The sequence below is a fragment of the Lichenostomus cassidix genome, chromosome 2 (assembly GCF_008360975.1).
Source record: "Lichenostomus cassidix isolate B80296 chromosome 2, HeHo_3.0, whole genome shotgun sequence".
NCBI lineage: Eukaryota > Metazoa > Chordata > Aves > Passeriformes > Meliphagidae > Lichenostomus > Lichenostomus cassidix.
This window is the reverse complement of record NC_139482.1, coordinates 60,971,025-60,995,157: the sequence shown is the minus strand read 5'-3', so window position 1 is coordinate 60,995,157 and position 24,133 is coordinate 60,971,025. Positions and strand designations below refer to the sequence as shown.

The 24,133-nt window shown below is 37.3% G+C and overlaps 1 protein-coding gene across 2 annotated transcripts in view; it reads right to left on the bottom strand.

Annotated features, from left to right (window-relative positions):
* The window catches only part of CTDP1 (CTD phosphatase subunit 1), a 100,446-nt gene that overhangs the window by 29,663 nt on the left and 46,650 nt on the right, over window positions 1–24,133 (bottom strand). For both annotated transcript variants that reach the window (XM_085051721.1, XM_085051722.1), the window contains exon 12: window positions 2,525–2,700. In XM_085051721.1, coding sequence (XP_084907847.1) covers window positions 2,525–2,700 — 176 coding nt within the window. The remainder of the gene's footprint in view (window positions 1–2,524; window positions 2,701–24,133) is intronic.

The window sequence follows — 24,133 nt, the reverse complement described above, 5'->3', positions numbered from 1 at the left end:
GTCACTGAAATTGTTTTTGAAAGATATCCCAGACTATAACAAATGTGAGGCTGACAGCTTGGGAAGCACTGAGCTGTAAACTTAGGTTCCAAGATTGTCAAGGTACGGTGTCTCAAGACTGGGAACTGGAATAAAGTTACAGTGACAGTGAATATACCAGTTCAACTGGGATAAAAGATGTAATCGATTAAATTTTGCACAGGAGTTTGCAGCAGTTTTTTCTGTCAGTAAGAAAGAAAGAAAAACAATTTGTCTTCTAGAAGAGTGGCTGTTGTAAGGAAGTATTATTATATTTGAAAGAAAACACTTAGGAATCAAAATATCCCTGTTCCTTTTAGAAGTCTAGTAAATGGGCATAGAAAAGATAGTTGAGGGATTTCTGAGGCCCTGAGCTCACTTTCCCTTGATTATGAATTAGCAATAGATGTAGGAGAAAGGCAGCATTTCCCCTCCAGTAGGAGCTATCAGTTTTCACAAAGATTTTTCTTTTCTCCATGCCTGAGAATTTCAGAAGTGGCACCAATCAGAGAAATGATCAAGGTATTTGGTGAGTTTCAAGACTGAAGACTAACATTAAGTGTAAGCCCTGGATTTTTTTTTAAGTGCCAGTAACTACTGCAAAGGTTTAAAAGAGCAGCAATGCTTACCAGAAACCTACAGCCTCTGCGGGCCTCATCTCTAATAGGAATGAGTTGAGACAGAATGTAGGAGTACTAGATCATATCTGGACTGCCTTTCTCTTGTTCATATTTTGTTTTTAGAGACTGTTCTTACACTACCCCTCTTATACAGTATCTCTTTAGGAGATACAATACTGACTGACCATGAAAACATCAATTTAAAGCTTCAAACTTAAAATGTAATTGGGATGACGGACTTCTTTCCTACCAAGCAGAATTTCCTGCCTTGAAGACACTGGGTCAGCATCTGAACCAGCACTTTGAGAGTATGTTTTCCTGCACACCATTCAACCTCAATTCTGAACGCAACTTAACAAACTGACAAGGCAACTCTTAAGACGTGGAGAGGTCAAAAATAGAAAAATTACTTTAGAAGCTGCTTAAAGACTTTATCCCAGCAAGAACACTACTACATCTACAGAGCTTCTGAGCAAAGAAGTATTGCCAAGCTTACTTACAAATTTTCCTGTATATAGAACAAAAGTTAATTACAAATGTATTTGCTCTGTCTTTTTACACCATACCTGGGGAATAGTATTTAGAAATATTCCTTAATGTGATTATTTCTTCCTTTTGGTTTCTACAAACTGGTATGTCTTCTACACAACAGAACATCAGAGTATTAGGATGAATTAACAGTGACATGCCACCACCATGCCTTGCTGCTTTCAAGTCGTGTTCTAAAAACATTCATCACTTGCTTGCCTTTTCTAAACGTCATTTAGGAGGAATTTTTCTTCTATCCATTTAAGACAAATAGAATTCGCACGACTTTTAGACATTTTTCTGAAGAACTTCCATTATTAGAAATAACCATGATAAACTAAAAGGTTGTGCAAGCTTTCCCTGTAGCTCCTTCTCCAATGAAACCAACACATAGCAGCATTATTACCCAAATCAAAATCTCTCCATGAACTTTTATATATCACATTGTGTGGGAGTTCTTGCAGTTTCTCTCATACCTTCTTTGTGTGCTAGAACAAAGCTCAGAAAAGTTAAAATAATGCAAGTCAGTCACTGAAGTCCTACTGCTTGTATTATCTTCATTAAGGCAAAGCTGTTAGACCCGAAATTCTTATGGCTGGGAACACAGTTTGGTTTTAGAGAGCAGAAAGGAACTACAATGCACATCTGAGTCATGTTTGCACTTTCAGCACTTTGTGGTACAGGATGATGATCCTGGCACTTCTAAATTAAAATCTTACATTGCTTGCTCTAAATTGTTAAGCTTAAAAACTATTAACAGGGTGCAAATTGAGAACCATTCATTAAAATATTGAAAATATGCCCTTATTTTATCAAGTTCTAGCTTACTAGCAAATTGGTTGATAGTCATTATCCAACAGTCAATGCTGGGACACTAAAATCAATTTTGAAGAAGGGACTAGCACATTTAAGTTTCTTTCTAAGTAGAAAAGCATCCCAACAATCTCATTGTTATGAAAGACCCATATAACAGTATCTCAAAAATTCAGGATGAAAAAAGCACAACTTTCCAAAGCCATGCTTTATTTTACTTAAAGTGACACTGCAGAGGACATGGCTCTATATGTGATACAGAATTGAGATGACTTTAAAATAAGTGCAGTTCAGTGGCCTGCAGCTCGTTCTGAACAAGTGATACCCTGGTTAGTCAACAGGACATTTACTAAGACCACTTTCTTAAACAAATCCCAAAACATTGCAGAGATAAGCATGACAAGTTCACAGACTTACAAGAAGAAGTTGCCTATGTACATAGGTTAACAACAGATTGCAAATGGCAGATTGGCAAAAAGCATGCTGAACAGTGCACAAACACAATGGAACATCATTAACACTTCTTACATTTGAAAAATTCATACCTTGGTACACTGCCTGTTAAGCTTCTTTCACTTGATGATGATGATGATCCAGGTCTCTGATCTGTTTTCCTTCCTAGAGTCTCTGTTGCACTAGTTTGAGGTTTTTCACCTTCCTCTTCTGGCTTTTTTTTTTCAGTATCACTTTCGTCACTGCCTTCTCCTAAGATGTCATCCACCTGCCAAAGAGTGGAGAATCAGTTTATCTTCCAGCAGACTACTCTGTATCAATCTTCCATAATTACTGGATCGCTCTTCAACAATGATTAAGAGTATGTTTCAACTGTCCTTGGCCTTCTCCTTCAAAATTAAATTAAACTCCAAAGTCTTCAACACAGTTTCTGTAACAACTCTAGCAAAATTCTATTCAAATAAAGTTTATTACTCCATGCTTAGCTTAAGGTATACTACATCTATGATACAGTCACACAAGAAACTATTATAAAATGAGTGCTGTCTTATGAAATTAAAGGGATAGATGATTTACACTATTGTAACATACTGATGCATACTTTCTACTACACATATTTTATATTATTATAACATACAGAATCCTACGGGCAAGGGATAGTAAAATCTCTTATAAGAGAATTCTTATACTTACAGGTATTCCTTGATACATATATACAATGAAACATATGTATATGAAACAGAATGTACGAACCCCATATTAACCAGACTATCTACTTGTGCTAATTAATCAGGGCCAATGTATCAAAAGGTTTACATATTTTGTTAAGTAATTGTTTGGCCTTTACTTCTGAAAAGTCAACATAGGATTTGACAATCCTCTAGAATTCTACAAATTTGCTGTGACCGGTCTGGATCTGCTGAAATCATAATTAAAAGCAAATCATACTCATGAGCCACCCTAATGAGCTTCAAAAGGTTATGTTCTCTTTGAGTTAGCATTCAACCTCCAGAAATAGATGAAAACATGGGAAAACATAGGTGAAGATTCCACAGTCTATTTCTGTGAGTGGCAGAAGACATGGAAATAAGGTATGTGTGACTATTTCTCTACTGATATTTTAGAATTTTTCCTAGAAGCAGCTTATCTCAACATATATTAAAATATGCTTCACCACTACTCTCTTCTCATTAATCCACATCTGCTTTATTGAGATGAAAAAAAAAACTGCATATGAAAATGGGCTGAAAGATTTTATGCCATTTATCTGTTGCTTTTACACAAATAATCCCAAAAGCTAGAAGAAAACTGTAAGAAAGTCACTTGTTTCTGGTCATTCATAAATGGACCTTTAATTTTGTTGTTTATCTCATCAAAAGGAATTGCATACCAGTTTGGTGCATCTAAATCCAGATGGCAGTTTCAGGTACAAACTGTAGGAATTGCTGTGTCAAATCAAATTACATTAGTCCAAAAACTAATTTTTCCTGTAAGCAGAAGTTGTCACATGCAAGGCAAATAAGAATCATGGAATGCAATTAAGGGTCAGGGAGACTAAAAGCACTGCTAGAGATAAGCCAACGGTGAACCAAGTAGAATAATGTGAAGTATACAGGATGGGGATTTTTCCGAGTGTACAGAATGCAGCGAAAGTCTCAAGTGTTTTAAGTGCTACAGTTTGGGATGGGATGACACGAAAACCCTCCCTGCATAGCTTTGGTAGAAGACACTCCAGGTACCTAACATGGCCAGTAATTGACAGCCAAATGGCAGCACAGATCCATAGCTCTAACAACTCCTTTCCTGCAAGTCTTTAACACTTAAAATTACATCCCTGCATTCCAAAAGCAATACTTTTCCAGAAAGGCTTATGTTTAAAACTATGCTCTCACTACAAAATATGTTAAGGTTTTCAAAAGATAAAGTTAGGCTGATAGGCACTCAGCATTACAGATGCCTCTCTCAAACAGAAGTTTTATAATCTTTTAAAATCTACTTTGTGTGAACAGTTTTGACAGACTAGCAGTCTAGTTATTGCCAGGTCTGTTTTTCTTTCATCCTGCACAATGATATTTGTTTTAAGTTTGAAATGCCATTTAATATTACAACTGCTAAGTTAGTTGTACATGTATGTGCCATTTCTCTGAAAGTCCATATAAAATACGTGTATCAATCACAGAAATATGGCAAACTTTGAAAATCACTGCATATGAAAACAATGTGGGATGCTCCTTACAAATCTGTTTAACTAGAAAGGCACCCAAAACATGGACTCCCACTTAATTATTGACTAAATTGCAAATGTTCTGAAAAATATAAGTATTACATCCTTATCTTCCACAATTCTCAAAAGAAATGGAAAACAAACCATGTTTTCATTGAGGCAAGTGAGATTTAAGCCCTTGACACTTAACCAAATTAATATTTAAGCACCAAAGATCTATCTAGACTTATCACCAACTTTGAATAAATAAAAAAGTTCAAAGAACAGAAGAAACTTTTAATCTTGTTCAGAACATGACAGATACATATGTACCAAGTACCAACTACAGCTTCAGCTTATGTGATTAGATTTTATATGATTAATATAAATGGAACATATAATACTTCAGAAGAAAATGCAAATCTTACTGGTACTGCTTTAAAACCCATAGCAGCTACCTTTGAAATGGACTTTTATAACCCAGCAACAATGATTAACATTGAAAAAGAAAGATGATTCATCCCTTTAAAATGACAAAGTTGTTCAATTTAGCAAGAGAATAAAAAGCCTGACAACTCAAAACACCCAATTATAAAAGCCAGTGGAAATCCTCATCCGACAAAGCTATTTTATTTCTCATTTAGGAGGAGCAGAGCATAGAAGATCAAAGAGCAATGAGATTTTTAGTCTCATTCTCCAATTAAGAGCTGAAAAGCACTTACAGCTTTGCTAAAGAGAAAGTCAAAGCTCTCTGTAGTATTTACAAACAAGATCAGCTGAAGGTGTTTTTACTCCAGAAGCTGAATTTACACATTCAAAATGAATCAAGACTCCAAGAAAATGCCAAAAAAGAAACTGCTACGAGCAACCTCAACTTATTATAACATTAGGTTGCAATGTTTTGGTACAACAATACGGATATGACAGAGAGCTATCATCATACCTTACATTTTTTGGAAGTAGCAGCTACATATGCAGTAATGCAAACTACATATTTAAAAACAAAAAGGAGCTGTGAATAAACTTTGATTCTTGTTTTATAACTAGCAAGTACTTTAAGATTCAAGTTTTAATAGAACTGAAAAGCTACCTTAGTCAAGAGGACAATACTTGTAACTGCTTAAATGATCTCTCTTAAAAGTGGTACAATGGTCTGAAACACCACTTTACTGAATTACAATAAAAATTCTACAAAAGGAGTATGTTTGATAAATAGCCGTAAATTTTGTGCTCCAGTACTGTACAGAAGATACACACATTTCTGCCCAACCTCCTGCCTTTCCAAAAAGACTTTTGTTCCAACTGATTGTATAAGCTAAGAGAGAAACAGAAAAAAACCCACCAAGTATTTACAAAGAGTTTTTTAGGTCTGTTTCTACTGCCACAAAAATGCCTGTTCACTGTTAGTAATGCAAGCAATTGGAATTGACAGTAACCACAGCTAAAACCCAACTCCATTTCAGCATAAAACCTGTGTGTCCTGAGAATGTATTTGAGAGTATGTCAAATACATTGCACCTTAGGAAAAACTTGAAAAAGCTAATATAGTCCTGTCATCTGAAAGTGCAAAAAGGTTTCAATATGTAGCTTATACTGCCTCCGTGGTATATAAAGCAATAAAAAATAATCCTAAAATGATCCTACAATCTTTACCCCTGCCTCCCCTTCCAAAATTCCCTCCTGCTTTGTCCCAGACTATTGCTTTTTAGTACATTACAGAAATCAGTTGATTATTTCAGAAACTTTAACAGAGCAGCAAAATGAGATGCCAAATAAAGAGGAGGTAGGAAAAGCGACATTGAAAATTACAAACTAAGCAGCACTTCTGAGCATGTGAGATTAACAGTGAATGGTGGTGTCAGACTGTAAATCAAACTAGAGAAAGTGGTGGCTCCATCTTTCTGGCACTGTGCACTGAACTTTCCAACCTTCCAGGGCAGAGGCGTGAAAACAAAACTGCTCTACCTGTGGCAAAATAAACGTAAATAATATTGTAAAAGTTTATTAACTCCATACTATAAAGTAGCTTGCAGGAATTAATACAGCACCGATAACTCTGAAGCAGATGCAGTTATCCTATAATCCAGTTTACAAGAGGTCACCTGAGAGTGTTCTACACAGCGCACACAATCGCTTGTCAAATCATTATTGTGGCACAATGCCAGATGCTTGTCCTCTCTTTCCTCAAGCTTCTCAGAGCATACACCAGGCCTTTGGTAAAGCAAGGAGAGGTTTATCCAGAGTGGGACAGAAGAAATGGTATTTGTGCAACTGACCTGGAACGTTTAACTGCTTGACACAAAAGAAGCACAGCTTTACAAAGAGTGAGAGGTCATGACAAGACTGACAAAGCACCTGCACGAGCACGAGGCACAGAGTTTTGGTGCTGGGTCACTTAACTTTCCCAGGCAGTTATCTTAATTTCAGATCCAACTGGGTTCTGTGCTAAACAGCATAGTACAGATGTTACCTATATGTCAAACTTAAGCAAGATCAGGTGCTAATTATGCAACTTTTTATGTCAAAGTATCCATGATAGCTGCCTATTTGAATGCTATCTTCAACTGAATACAGCATTATTCTAGTTTTTACATGTATGTTTTACATTGTACCCTTGATTAAAAGGGCAGAGTTTAACAATATATAAAAAATATTAAATTCTAGTGAAGCCAAACAGCAAAAAAAGACCAAAGTGTACAGAAAGCGTAGCAGTACTTAAAGAGAGTTCCATTGAAATTCCAAAAAAACCCAAACCTTTCCTAGAATAAGAAAAAATATCTGCAGTCAAGTGAATTTGTCTTAATAATCACAGATAAGCTGTTACTCACTCTGTGAAAGAATTCAACATAGAATCTGGCTTTAATGGTGTAAAATGGTTTTGTGACAAGCTTTCAGAATACTCAAATCGTTTCAAAAAAAGGGAATATGTTTCTGTTTGTAATTTTGATCACCTATTTATATTCATAAACACATTTTATCTCTCTCTACCTTTCAGAAAAAATACACCCCAATGATATTTATCAGTAGTTTCTTATTAGCAATTAAAGAATCATTACAACATTTTACTGTCTTTTGTAATGGGAAAGTATTAAGGAAATAAAGACATTACTGTTTTGCTCCTCAGCAGCTGAAGTCCCAGAATAAGTGATGCTCATGCTCAGAGAGTATTATTTAAAACACATTTTGCTTTTCTAAATACCTTATGGTATATTTTTGAGTGGGAGGTGATTGCCTTCTTCCTCTGTGGAGGGACATTAACCATAGGTAGTTTTTAGTTTAGGCAGTAAACAGATTTCTGAGTTATATTCAAAGTGAGGCCTTTGGAATAAGAGCAAAACCAAAACTTGTGCTTCCTGGTACATGTGGTCTGGAATTATTTTCCCCTACTATTATCAAACTGCACGTAGAAATATCAGCAGCTCCTTGTAATAACCTACCAGTTTTAGGATGAAAAGCAATTAAGGGAAAAGAAAAAGCCTTGGCTCGATGCTGAGCACAGATGCTATGCTCAAATTTGAAAACCAGCAATTTAAAAACACCATGTGGAAGCTACTTACAAGATAGCTCCCACTGCAATCCCCGGAGGCTGCACTGGGACTCTGCTGGGAAATGAGCAGCGGCAATGCAGCCCCAATAGCTGGAGTTCACAATGCTGCTGAAAGCTCTGGCTACAATGCCTGCACAAGTTTTAATTGCAGCACTGGGCAATATATTGTGCTCTTAAAAGGCATCTGATACTGAAGGGAAAAAAACCAAAACCGATTGCCTGTTAATTTGGCCACTTAACCTCTGCAAATTAAAAGATAAGGTAACTGCAACTACAGCTGCACAATTCACTACATTTGGGCTTTACGACTGCAGTTAATACTTTGACTAGAATGAAATAAAATGTCACTTAGAGATTACATACCAATATTGTTATTAAAATGCAACACTAATAATGATCCTGTATCCTTGCTTATGACTGAATGAGATTGATTCTTCAAAGAATGCCATTTAAAATGTTGAATTTCCCACCTGGAAAGCTATACCTAGATTTGAGTGGAAACCTCATAAACATTCATAAGATGTCTAGAACATATACCTGAAACTGCTAAAAGAAACACAAGGTGCAGTCCTTCTTGGTAATTAGGGTTTTTCAATTGCCCACATAAGTATTCTGAAGTCCCTCTAAAACATAAATTTTATTATAGAACAAGGTGGAATGGCTTTCTGCTGAAAGAAGACAGATTTAAATTAGATATCAGGAGGAAATTCTTCCCTGTGAGGATGATGAATCACTGGAACAGGTTGCCCAGAGAAGCTGTGGATGCCATATCCCTGGAAGTGTTCAAGGGCAGGTTGGATGGGTCTCAGAGCAACCTGATCTAGTGGAAGGTGTCCACAACCATGCAGGGGAGCTGAACAAGATATTTTAAGTCCCATGGCAGGGGGGCTAGAACGAGATGACCTAAGTCCCTTCCAACCTAAACCATTATATGATTCTATTATTACTAGTACAATGAAAACTGCTTTCCTCCATTAAACTGGTAACACTTAGCTGATGTTGGAAAGAGGAAAAAGCCCATTCCTAACTACTAATTTGTGAAATCTAAATTAAATTCACATGGACTAAAAGTTACTAATTGTAATATTCACAACAATTTTTTAACTCAAAATCTCTAAACAGAATTTGTCTCAAGGGAGATAATATGATTTCTCCAAAGCCTTCCTGAATCAGAGACATCACTGGAGCCTGGAAGCTATGGCTTTATCCGATTATAAAGACATCCATAACTCTAATCTTCCTTTCCTTTATTCTGTTTTCAAAAGAAATCCTCTGCCAAAAGATCATTAAATAGCAATAGGCCTGTAAGTCTACACAGTAAGTTTTTTCAAATTATAAAGTCTGATATTTAAAAAATATTACCACAATACCTATTGTCAGAATACAGTTGTTCACCTATCCAGGAGGGAAGACTCGATGGGAACCACTTGAAAACAAGTGCACTATTTCAACTCCAATTTCCCTGCCCATCAGCTTATGTTTGGGATGGACAGGAGAGACAGCCTGAGCTCACAGGAGGCAGCAAGTATGGAGCCCTCTGTTCCTTTGGGATAATAATGATAATATCCTAGCATACATAAGAGCTCTGTGGCTGCTAAATGCAATGATTCTTCAATTTAGACTGCTGAAAATATCCATGCCAAAATTCCAGAAAAGGCTCCAACAACGTAAGTTAAAGGCCAATGAGCAAGAGCATGATCTAGAGCTACCCTTCAGAGAAAGAATGTGTTTTTAGTCTTTTACTGATCATTATTTATGAAAAGTTCTGACCTTAGGTAAGGCAAAAAGGAAGCAGCTGGAAGAGGTTTGTCCTGGGGTTCTTTGCAGGGAAGCAATCCTTTGCTGACATGGGCAACAAAATGCTGCCTCCTCAGCAGCAAATGACTTTTCATGGCACTCTTACAGTTATAAGCAACTGTGGGCTGCACCATGATCTTACTGCACAGAAAAGAATCCACTTAGTTTGACATAATGAATTTTTTTCCAAATATGGAAAAGCCTAATAATTTTTAACTTAGCTTTGATCTTAGTTTTTAATTCTGTATATGAAAACTTTTAATTTCACTTTTTTCCTCACTGAATTGAAAAGCTTTTTTTATCTTTATTCTTACCAACCAAATGTTCAGGTAGAGTTAACTGAGGAACAAGATATTACCATCCATGTCTTAAAAAAAAGTAGCAAGTATTTCAGCATACTTTTTAGAGGTGATATTATGGCATAATACATGTGAACAATTAAACTTTCCCACAGCAGACACAGTCTGTATTAAGAGATTTGGGCTGAATTTAAGTCACTTTGAAACAAAAAGTTTTCTTATATGAAGATGTCACTGGAAGAACAAGCTGTCTGAATTAGGTTGTCCCTCAGTACATAAAATTTAAGGGAGAACGTGTGATGTAACTCAGTCCTATTTCTTCTAAGTAACCTCAGAAGAACTTGCCTTTCACATTCTGTCTCATCTATTTTTTTTAAGCATTAGAGTGCGTTTTTCTCCTTTCAAATTTCCGACTCGATATTTAGAATCACATAACGCATGTGTTTCAATACCCCTTTGTCTCAAACACTTCAAATGCACATTTCACTGTTCCCTAACACAATTACCACTGGCTTATCTGAGCAGGTGATGAATCAGTAAAACCAGAAATGTAACCAAGGACTAGTCTTGTTCATTATCAAAAAAAGCACTTTTCCTCTATTTAAATCTCCATACACTGAGAACTACCTTTGTATTGCCCTGATTTTGATAAAGGTTAGAATATCAAATCCGGCAGTGTTATTATATCTACTTTGGTAGATTGAAAAACAATTGTTCTAAACAGTTTAAGGAATATTACCAAACTTCATTAAAAAGCTTTTATGAGATTTCTTTTACATATTAATTAATTTAGAGATTGACTTATATGTTCTGAATGACTACATTTAAATTAAAATACATCCTGCTGAAACCAAAGCTGGCTAGAAAAAAGCTACACATTTATACACTCAGTCATATTCTTCAGTATCAGTTTCCTACTGAAAAATCACAGGATTTGACTAGTAAACATGCCTAATACTTGCAAAATTGAAGGAAATGAAAACCATTTGAGTGCTCAGCATTTCCACTACGCAAAATATTAATCTTTCATTTTCTATTTCAACTGTCCCATCCTTTATTGTGGGGAAAAAAACCTCAAACCAAACAAAAAAACCTACAGAAAATTTGAGTTTGTTGGTCTCTAAACATGTAGAATAACAGAATCATTTAAGTTGGAAGGCACTGCTGATGGTCACCTTGTCCAGCTTCCTGCTTGAAGTCAGACCAGTTCCATAAGGTTACTCAAGGCTTTGTCCAGGATATTATATATCTTCAAATATGGAGACCTAGTACCTCTCCTGGCAACCTGTTCCAAAGTTTGGTCATCCTTCAGATAAGGTTTTTCATTTTTTAAAGTCAAAGTAATCCTTGTTGCAATTCATGCTTGCCGCCTCCAGCCCCATTACTGCACATCTTTGGGAATGGTCCACTTTTGTCTTTTTAAACTCTCATGCTGCTGTAGACAGCTGCTGAACTCTCACCACCACCACTAAATGAGTTGCTATGAGTTTGAAAGGGCATATACTCTTTTAAGAAAACCCAGAAGTTTGGATCTTGAGGGGTTTCTAGGCAAGAGTTTCCATACAGCATGGCTTTTTGTCCTAGGTTGCAATATAGATGGATTTAAGTATTCTATTACCACCAGCTGTGGGCCGTTAGCTGCTATCACCTGCTAATGACCCACTCCGGATGACAGGCAATGGGCCATCCGTTAGCTATTATCAGCTGCTAATGACCCACCCCGCATGACAGGCAATGGGCCATCAGGGACCCACCGTGTGACTCATGGACTTATCTCATCCCATTGTGAGATGCTCTGCCGAGGAGGGAGGAGCCAGGAGTTCCCACGTAGATATAACCTGGCCTTGGAACTGCCTGAGCAGCCCTGTCTGCTGGGTTTCCAGAGGACCAGAGCTACTACTAGATCTTCAGCTGGAGACTAGACCTTCACAAGATCACCGCTTCAACTAGACTACTTCAGTTGGACTGCTACTACCACCCTAACAGGGTGTTAGGTTGTATCTGACTTTGTCAGTGCTTTTCCTTGTATTATTTCACTTATTTTTAATTTCAGTCTTGACTTGTGATCTCCCACTGGTTTGTTTTCAAACCAAGACACTTTTTCTAGTAGGACCAGCAATTAACCATTAAACATTAAAAATTCATTTGTGACCAGTATAGCATTTCATAATCAGATGAACTGAACCATGCACTACTACTGCAGCCTATTGGTACTATCAGCAAATTCTCTCCTGGAGAGTAAAATTTGTGTCACTGGGCCATCTTTCAAGTTTTCTTTTACCTGCAAGTTTTAAAAAACAAAACAGAAAAAACCCGCAACAGAACAAAAACTCAAGCTGCATGCTCAAGTTCAAGCGCCACATATTACTAAGTGTCCTGATTTCACTTTAGGTAAACCTTCACCTTAAAAAAATGAAGCAGTGAGTGGATCCCCAGTAATAGTCTGTTGCACTCAAATTCTGTTAGACTTTTTGTAGAAATAAGCACTACCTAAATATCCAGTGACTGGAACACCTTGAGAGTCTGTTATGCAAACAGAATACTAATGCACACAAACTCCTACAGGGAAGGAAAAGGAACAAGGAGAAAATTCTTATACAAATACATCTTTGATGTTCTTTAATTCACAAAACTATCAAGTGTGCAAAATGAACAAGACTAACATCACTGCAGTATTTTTCCAGCCAACAAAAACCGGCCTGATAAAAACTAGAAGTATCCATACCTATTCCCTTTTCACTTAACACAAGTAGACACTTCAAGGATTTCAGTTTGCTGCATGCATCGCTATGGCTCCTTTCTTGCAAAACGTTATAGCAACCGGTGAAACAGCTGTATTAGTCTACAGCTGTACTGCTCACCTGTTTTAAAATAAGACAGTATCACATTTTGTTCTCAAAGCTACCCTTCCTTTAAAGTAGAAAGTATATTTTGCTGATACACAGCAAAGAACAGCTTTGTCTTATAATTTTATAAGACACTAAGATCTGTCAATCTGGCTATTAACTGAAGAAAGTTTTGACAACTTCTGGCAAAACTGTGCTTCTTAATCCTAGCAATTTAGCAAGAGACATGCACAACCTAAATTTATTTTAAAATAAACTAATCTAATTTGCTAATGAAAGAACACTTGCACGAGTTGTTTAAATACTGTCACAAAATACTACTGACATTAGGTTAGAAATTCTAACATTCTATTAAAAATGACACATGGCAATTTGAGAGGGCACAGAGCCTAGGCTCTGAGTGATCTTTCCTGACACTTCACTGCCAAGGCGAGACATCTGTAGGAAATTGCTAATGAAGTGCTGAGGGCAGCACAGTATCAGTACATTAGTATCAAGGAATTATGTAATTTCTGAGCTCCTAATCTAGGTTTCATACTATTTAGGTTATATAAAGAAATAAAAATTTGGGCAAAAATAGTTTAGCTTAAAAAATACTTAGTGTACTTGTAGCGCTTCTAATCAGTCCCTCAGAGCTAGCCTTTTTGGACATAAGCCTCATTTTACAACTATCTTTTGATCACCAAAATAATGTCAAGTGACCTCTTGACAGTGTGGGTTCTCATGTAGTGTCACTTAAAAATATAAAAGAAAAGAATCCATGGATGCTGAACACATCTATCGCAGTGTTCCCCTCCATGAGCATTTTGCAGAGGACAGCATACTGATGGCCCAAACCTAATAAGCAATAGGATACCTAGACAGCAAGCTAGGATGAAGTGTCATCTACTGCTAAAACTCACTCCCACACTGGACCAGCTGGTAAGTTTCTTTCTGATGCAGTGAGGCTGCTCTGAAGAGGTATAGACATGTTTCCTTCATCAATGCAGCTTGATGACTGTCCAAATGGTTTTTAAAAAGAGAATGGGACAGTTCTCAACATATACTCACTATTTTATCTGGAAGTACCTGCTGAACTGATGGATGGAGTTTAAAATAGTATTTTTTTTTCTAATATGAGACATGTTCCAGGTTTTTGCAGCCTGCATTTCTAAACAGAAAATCTCATCTTTTATGAAAAAAAGCACTAGTACACTAATCTACATATTCTCTTTCAAGTCATCCCTGAAGGCATTAGTCGTGTAGCCAACCTGCAAGTACACTTAGCACGTTATCCTTGAAAACTGCTGAGAAGCATTTAGGACTTAACCCATTTGGTTATTCCATTAAAATGAGAAAACCAAGAGTGGGAATGAACTTGATTGAACTAATTTCCAAACACTTCAACCTGAATTACAGACTATTTAAACTACCTTTGAGGCCTCCAATGTGCTTCAGCTCAGAGACAAACACTAAACTTCTGAAATGCTGCAACCAAAAATGGAGTCTCTTATTGAACAGTCATGATCAGAAGATGTTGTAGAATAACAGCCACAACTATGGACTTTACTCCAGGAGATATAAGAACCCAAGTAATCCTCACCCTAAAAGGAAGATATATAAAAGCATAAAAAGATTTGCTGATATACACAATATGCACAGCATCCTCCCATTTTTTGCATCTCACCTTTCAAAGCTTTCTCTCAATGAGTCCTTGACATCACATGTTTTAACAAGACTCTCTCAGCACAGTGCTGGGTTTTACTATCCCAAGGTTAACTGAAAGCATATCTTTTGCTTAGGGAGACTGAATATTCATCACAACATACATATTTCAGAGAAAAATAAGTGGTTTTTTTCTTTCGAGAGGTTGAATTCCTTTACTTCTTGTTCAGCAGGATATAAAGCAGTTCAGAAGTTACAGACTAACTGAAGTTGAAAACATTATGGTGAGAATAAAAGACAGGCAAAAAACCGCTTTTATTTATCTGCAAGTAAGCTTTCTGCAGTGATCACAGCTGCAAAGGAACTCAAACTATTGCTGTAGAACAACTGGGATACAGTTGGGCATAGTGGCTCAAAGCCACTGCTATGAAACACAGATATGCTGTGTTCAGTATAGATTTATTTGCACATACTATGAACAAAACCACGCTAAAATGGGTAAGCCAGCTTAGATCTGCCATGACTTGCTAATTTTAACTTAGCATTGCCAGACATCAGCTGGCTTCATGAAGCATTATTCGTCAGGGAACTTCCCTCTTCAAGAAGCCTGATTAGTTTGGTTTTATTATCACAAGAGCCAAGAGATTTATCAACATGCTCAAGCTAACAAAACCACCTCAAATAACAACCATTGGAGAAAACTATTTCTGCTTTCATGAAAAATTTAAGGATGACAGTGAAGACAACAGTTTTGAAACGGTTTCTACTGAAATGGCAATGAGACTGCTTGACTCTGTACAGACAAGCATGCAGCTTTTAAGTGAAGTAGTGCAGAAATATGAGCACTGTGTATGTAGAAGCATCCTGTGCAGCTAGCCTACTCAATAGCCAGAATTAGGCATAGAGTAAGTTGAGGAAAAAAAAAATGAAAAAGAGCAATCCATAATTGGAAGACAGAAAGTGAAAGATAAGCCTAGCAGCTATAACAGTGGTCTGTTTCTACAACAAGCTCAGTTATTAAAGTGACTGAATACTATGCAGGTTCTCATGGGATCTCTGTGCCAGGGTATGAAAGCTATATCCAATCCTCAATACCTCTGTGATGAAGCAAGTTTGATATTGGAGTATTGAAATATCTGGGATAGGCAGCTGTCTGTGTTCATCTCAGTCAGAGAAAGCAGTATCATCATATTTGCTACAAGGAGTGACAGGGAATATTGTTCACAGCTGACTGTGACCCTTGGCAATTAGAAAGTGCAAGCTCATATACAAAACCTGTAACAATATACAGTAGCGACGATGCTCTCTCAGGATCTAAAATTAATGCCACTACTGTAGACGTGAAAAAGTTACTGCAGCACAGCCATTCGGGTAATTATTCATTTTGTGACTCATTGCAGCAGAGAATTCTGTACATCAGTAGAGGGCTCCAGCTCTGCAGCTTTCCCTAACCTCTGTTAAAGTTGGTTAACTTTATGAAAGGGAAATAGTGGTGCTGACACAGGAGTTAGAACACTTGCTGTTGAAGGACTATCACACAGTGGCAGAGTTAAGTGGCTGTATTCTGTGTGCCTGAAGCTGGTGCCAGACAAGTGCGAAGACGACCAAAGCAGAGATGTTTTCCCTTGAAAATGTCTCTGAAGCAAGCAATTGCAATTATACATTAGTTAAATTTAACAGTAAGTTACCTTATGATAACTGATTAAGATCAGCTGATTAGAAAATAATGGTACAAACTAAACTGTCTTTCAATGCTGTATTTAGAAATAACCCAGCCTTATCTTCATTTTTAGCACCCCAGAATTCCAAACAAATTAAGTTTGCTAGCAGACTAGTATTATGCAAATGTTTGCAAAGATTCTTCATAGGCAATACAGCATAATGTATGTTAAGTGCTATCTATATTTCTTTGTATGTTGAAATACAGCTATCAGAAGATCTTGATAAAACAAAAAACAGTTATCAAAAACCAGCTCAGACTTAGGCTAGGACTTAAGCAGGCACCTTTAAATATCACTCATGGAGGGTTATCAGCTCAAATTTAAATGTAAAAACATGTTAGACTTGTGATGAGGCACAATCAGGCCCTGTATGCAGCTGCTCAGAATTATGTTAGGGATCAGCTTGCAAATTGTTTAACATGGCTCATGCAACTCATTTTTAACTGTGGCCAATTAGCGTTGACAGTCTACCTGCATTCCATTTAGCATATGGACGTAGACATAGATTTCAATAACCTCATTTTACCATATATTTGAAGAGGTTTTGCCCCATTTTTGCTGAGTAAACAAACAGCTGAAAAAGGCTTTCAGCTTCTCTTTACTTAGGCCAGTCAGATAAGGCTGCAGATACATTATGTACTACCAGATTCGGCTGAAAAATCTTCACAGACTGTATGTAATGTATGGAAATGCACAGAATGTATGGAAAAGCCTTCTTCCCTATCGAATAACCTACACCTTGTATATACATTCTACAGGTGGAAGCTTTATAGAACTACTTTCCATTTCATATGAAGCAACATTAGAATAACACATTTGCTATAAAATCAGGCATAGCTTAAAAGCCAAAAGTTATTCATATCTGCAGTATCACAGAGCTCAAGATTTATCTTTACTTGCCTAATAATTTTTACTTAATGCTTAGCAGAATGATAGCAACACGTAAAAAGATGCTACTCTTCTAAAAACCAAAGCTTACAATGAAACAATTTTGTGAACACCTTTGGAAAAATGGCAGAGGATCTGAATCAACTCCTGATTTAATCAGGAAGGTATGAAGACTATGTAAGATGGCAGAAGCATCTTTGCTGCCAAGTAAATCAGACCAATCTTGGACTAAGTTTTGCCTGGATTTCCCTGTTTTTCTATTAACAATCCATCAATCTGATTTACTTTTATTAGATTCCTCAAAAAGAAGTTGGAGGTCAAGTAAGCATGGCTGCTTCTTTAGCTCATGTCCATTTGATGCAGCCCATTAGTAATATCTATTGTAGCAAGTATTTATACTTATCTTACTACTAAAGTACCTGTTAAAATAGGTATAACGGAAGTGAAAGCTCAATTTAAAAAAAAGGAATGGTCTGAAGTTGTGTCAGGGAAGGTTTAGGTTGAGTATCAGAAAAATGTTCTTCACCCAGAGGGTGGCTGGCCACTGGCACAGGCTCCCCAGGGAAGTGGTCACAGCACCAAGCCTGACAGAGTGCAAAAAGCCTTTGGACAATGCTCTTGGTGTGATTCTTGGGGGATGGTGCCATGCAGGGCCAGGAGTTGTGGGTGCTACCAACTCAGCTCATTCTGTGATTCTGTGAAATGTTTTCTTTTCCTTTCTCCCAATAGTCTGACCAGCCAAGAACTTGATTGATCATGTTGATTTCGCTCAAAAGTCGTATATCACATTTTAATTAACAACTTGTCATGACTGCCATCAAACTAATTCTTACATATATAGGTAGTCTCCATTTTTATCTATAAAACGTAGATATTTATACCTTGTGCCATCTGAATGCCAAAAGGTATGTTTCCCTTATTTCCTCATGACATACAAATTAAAGAAAAACCCTCTAAAATGAAAATAAGACATCCAAGTACACCAAAAACTGTACTTAAATAGTATTTTCTGTGTAGAAAAACAGAAGTGATCCACAATTGATTGCCTACTTGAGATAATATCAACTTCGATAAAAATCCTTTTCCTATTTTGGTAATGAGTTGTCTCCTTGTAAAACATGGTATTACATAAAAAGGTCTCTTTCCAAACACTTTTAAAAATGCTAAGGCAAGCTTGAACCATGATGCCCTCTCACAAAACAAAAACTAGAGACCATAAGCTCTATGCAATTACTGCATAAACTACTGGTCTGCAGAGAAATATCAGATCAAAACCCAGGAAATGTATGTTTCACATTTTGATAATCCATTTGAATCTCACTAGCCTTATCTACACTACATGTATTTTGGTGTTCTTTCTTTTAGGTGAATAATAATCAGAGCATCAATGTTTCTGGTCAGGATGACTTACAATTTAAGCATAACCAATACTGATTAAAAAAAAAGGTTTATGTCTTCTGTAACAGAATAAAATGCAATATAATAAAAAACAAAAGAGAAATGCATAGCTGCTTTTTAGAGCAGTTTTAATTTTTCAGTGGAAAATGAATTCTTCAAAGGCAGAAACAAACTAACTGATGGCCAGCTTCTTTTAAGTGCTCATCTTTCCTCTCACCATCGCACTGTACTGGAATCTTAATTGTATCCTGCTGATTCTCATTGCCAAACTATCAAAAGTGGTATTAGAAAACTTTACTCAGTTTTTTCTGCTAATCAGATGAGATATGGGTGAAATAACTGCTTTAACATTATAATACATTAATGCTCAATTACTTCTGTATTATTAACCGTATTAGAGAAGGGTGAATGTCAAAATCTTAAAACAGAGGAGAAGCAGTAAAAATACCTTCCTTGTTATACAACATAGCTTTAAGCTATGTTCTTTACAAAACCACATTACATTTCTTGGTGCATCAGCCAGCCATCACCCCAGCAAGTGCTTCATGAAGACAAACCAGCAACCTGACTCCTTGCATCACACCTTCACCATTCCCCTCCAGAAAACTCATCTTCCAGTGAAAGAAAGCAAGCAATACATTTAGTCTTGCTGGGTTAAGCCATTTGGTAATAAGCACTCCACAGGGAAAATGAAAACCTGTCCAGAGCACAGGGGCCAGAGGGGGTGTGAGAGTCAGTACGTGAAGGGAGATGACAACAGAGCTGCCAGTCAGGAAACAGCACCAGGAAGCACCAACAGACCAAGACCACCTAACCTGAGTCTTCTCAGGCTTGCTTGTATCACAAGACATTTTGGCAAATCTTTTTCATACAGTCTCTTACTGTCCTGATGAAGAGCAGCACACTCCCCTTTCTTACTTCTCAGTACATGTACTTTCGCTAACAGTTACTTAAATATTTTTCAAGTCCAATTGGAGCAAAAGTTGTCTAGTGACTGCAAAGGAAGACCTCATCACTTCCAAGGGCCAAGGTGCCTGGATGACAAACACTAACAACAGTAAGTGTGCACACAGGCTCATTCTTTTAACTCCAAAAAAAGGTGCAATTTATAAGAAGCTAACCGAATTTAGCATCTGTACAATTTATGACATAGTACATACTAAGGCATCAAACAAGAAATTTCATATGAAAAATGTAGTGGTGGAAATTCAAAGAACTGTTAATGTGCAAGTTAATTGTCCAAGGAAGGCCAGGCAGCTATTAATTGCTCTAGAGACCACATCCTCCACATTAAATTAGTACTTTTTAACTTACCAAGAGGCTAACAACTTACTGAGATAATAGTTTTCACCAATTTGAAGGAGAAAAACACTCCCTCTTAATTCATTGCATGGTACAGCAACTAACTTGAAATAAAAACCAGAAATTAAGGGATAAATTTGCTTAAATAAAAGCAAAACGCAGAGTGACAAAATGTAAGAGCATAAGTGGCCTTATGTAAGTAGAATGTTGCAATTTCAGTCTTCATATACAGTATATAAATTACAACTTAGTTAAAGAATGTGCAGAACACAGCCCAAATCAACAGATCCACATTGGTCCAAAAGCAGTTCATTAGGCAATTCACACTCAAGAAAAATCTGTACACTTAAATGCACTGGTGCGCAGAACATATCTTTGCAATGTTGTCACTTTGCAGCTGCTGACCACATACCCCAACCAGATGGTAGGAATCTTTGCAGCTCCACTAGCTGAAGTGAGAGATGGGAAAGCTAGAGGTCGGACTGGTATCAGATTCACTCCCTCTCTTCCCCTGTCCCAAGTCCCAAACTGAGAGGAATTTGAACCAGCAAAATATTTTACCTTAGATGGCAGAGATGATGACAGTTTACAAGATACAGATGCTACTCTCAAACACCCTGACCAAAACACAGTAAGAAACACAAAAGCCTAAGCAGCATACAACTAGTAAACTATGTGTGCACAGCTGCTCCAGGACATTAGTAATCCCAGGCCATCCTGGATGAGAAGGCACTGCAAAACAAACAGAAATCTTTCTGCCGTATTGAACGTGTTTAATCTTACTTCCCCTACTGGAAGGTCCTTTGGAACTTCCTTCCCATTGGTGAAGCCCATACTGGTATCTGCTGAAGACTGATCCTGAAAGTACTGACAGATATGAGCACCTATGGCTCTCTGTCTTCTACTGCTATCATGGATGTAGCAGCAGATGAGATGTGAGCAACTGAGAGCAGGATCTTAAACTCAGCTCAGGGTAATTTCTTTTTCCTTTATCACTGACATTTTATAAGGGAGCATCTTAGCTTCTTACTATGCATTTCTACTATTTACATGGACTGGTGAATTAGAAAGCACCTGAAAAATAATGTAAGGGAACTGTACTGACTGCCACAGCTCTGAAAGGAACAGATGAGAATAATTTGTAGCTAAAAGGAAAAGAGGAATGAAAACTCTTTACTTATTTCATGGTCAAGTCACTTATCATACACAAGAGTGTCAACCTAATTATGAAAGGGACACATTTAAAAAAGGGAAAATCTTTAAGATTATATAAAGCAGACTGAATTTTTAGAAGAAGCTAGCACAAGGCTAAAAATCACCTTTTGTGTCTGCAAGAGATCTGCAAAGAAGGAATACATTTGACAGAAAAGCAAAGGCAAGGGCCATCAGGAAGAAACTGGTATATAAAAACAAACACAGCTTATTTATAACACACAGGACACAACACTTAGGATTAGATCAATTTGACTAAGTAACTGTACATGATAGTATCCCAGTTGTAAGGTTCTCACCAAATATAATTTGGGAATACAAATTTAGAGAAAACGATACCAAACAAAAAAGAACTAGCACTCAATTCTGAAGAAACAGGCTCACAAGGATGATCCATGAGTAACCTCTGGGAATGAGAGTTTCATCGCACCCTGTACTGAGATAATCAGTTATGAATGGAAAGACACATGTACGTCTTCATGTGATTTGTACGTCATTCTCTTCCTCTGTGCAACTTGCTTTAACTAATAAATCTTTTTTTCTGGAAACAGAGTCTTCTGAAGCCTGGATTCCACTTTCTGTTTTTTCTCAGTAAACTACAGCAGATCCACACAACATTGTAGTGACTGGTATGTCAGGAACTTCCACCTATCCCTGGCAAAGGATGACAACACCATACAGTCACACCCAAAGCAAGTAACAAAGGGTCCTGCACCTCTATGGTAAGCAGGTAAGCAAGTCCATTCCTGTTGAAATAGGGAACAAGAGGAGCTGCAGACATGTGATTTTTTTCTCCGTACAGGACAGGCTTCTGCAACAGTTCCTTTCCAACACAGACAGTGAAAGCAAAAGTAGATACCTTCCCTGAAAGTGATAGAATTGATCGTGAGAAAACAAGAGTCATCCCAGAAGAGCTATTACGGACAAGAGCTTTCTAGTTAGATATTGACTGCATTTAACTGATTGGAAACAATTTCTTCAAAGATTTTTCACTGGTGAAGATTACAGCATACTTATATATTTATACTAAATAAATAATTGCATTTATTCAACACAAATAGAATTTTTAATGGAATGATCTTTTGCAGCTTATGTAGCAGATAACCAGTTATTAAGAAGTAAAAAATTATCCAGTCCTTTAAAAATGACTATAAACAACTGGCAGCATTTAATTTTGATGTCTTTTACCATTCTGTAAGAGACAAACAGCAGAGATCAATTGCAAAGCACCTGGGTGAGGCTAGTACAGAAAAGTGCAAAAGCATTCTCTCTCAACTTGAGGCAGCAGCACCAGGAGGCTGCATATTTCCCAAGTAGGCATACATTCCTTATGCACTTACTCTGATTTGGTAATTGCCCTTTGAACTGCAATTCTATTACATTGAATACTCTTGCGATTCCACTTTTCAAAAATTCTAACAGTCCTTCATGTCAGAGGGAAAGGAAGCTACCTCGGATACAGTCTCCCAGATCTTTGGCACTGAAAAAGATACAAAAGGCTAAGTGACCTTAAACTGCAACCCAATAGCTGAGATACAATTAATTTCCTTTGATTTACTTGGTATCCACAGCACAACTACAACTGAAAAAATAAGAGAAGACAAAAATTCACATAAGATCAAATTCTAATAGAGATGCCTATCCATGGTAGTTCTTCCCAGTGGAACACTTACAGCTTTTTTACCAGGAGAAGTGACAAACACATGTTAAAATAAGTTAAGGAAGGAGAGATTTAATTTGGGAATACATAATTATTAAATTCTCTATATCAGCTTTCATTTTGATTCTTCTAACAAACTTCTCCCACATATAAACTACATGCAAATTCTGTATTACCTGGGGCTGTGTGGCCTTTCACAGATTTTTGCAAATAAAAAGCAAGATTATCTTCAGATGTTCAGTGCAAAGGAGTTATTTATTGCCAGTTATATCCACAGGAACAGCATATATGAATGCTTGCACTTCCTATTTCATTGAAAAAAATCCCAGTGCCTAAAGCTACAAGACTCCTTTTGATCTTATCTGAATTTGTCAGGGAATTCAGTAGAAATACCAAGGATGCAGTTTTACAGCTTTAAATGCAGTTTTGCCTTCACTCTCATTCCCAGCTCTTCCCATCTTCTGCCTGCTCCTGGCACTAGCACTCATGCAGCAGCAATGGTGGGTTATTTCACGAGCTGGAAATGCTGAAGATTAACCTGGAAAATCATCTTTTTTGTCCCAACCAGCTCCCTGAGCTTGCTTGCCATAGGGTCCCATGACTACCAACAGTGGCTTGGGGCAGGGACAGAGCAGTTAAGCCTGGACTGGCTTACACTGGAGCGAAGTCCTACTGGAACTTGTGTTCCCTCTCCTTGCTCCACATACTCCTAACCCCAAGAGCTTGAGCACGAGCACCCAGAGTTGTGGAGCAAGAACTCGCTGCTGTGACTGGAACAGGCTCCCTTCACTCTGCCCAGGTGGTCTGCCCTTGGACCAGCCCCAGCAGCAGCTCTTGGGGCTGCCACAGCCACTCAAATGGATACGAATGAAGGAAAAGCATTTTGTGGCAGAAAGAAGAAATTTTACATTTATTAGCGACGGGATTCCAGAAACATTCTTACCCTTTAACATGTGTTTAATAAAAAATGAGGCGGGGGCAAACACCTTTCTATGGAAGTTAAGCTAGTCACAGTGTAACCAAAGTGAACTAAGTCCCAGCTAGCAAGGCTTACCAAGCTTATTTTCACTTTATTTGCTCATGTTCCTGACAGCAGAATCTCCTCTGTGTACTCCGCTAAACTTTTATATTTTATAGACTATGTTACCACATCATCCCTGTTTCCTAAGTGTACTCCCACACAC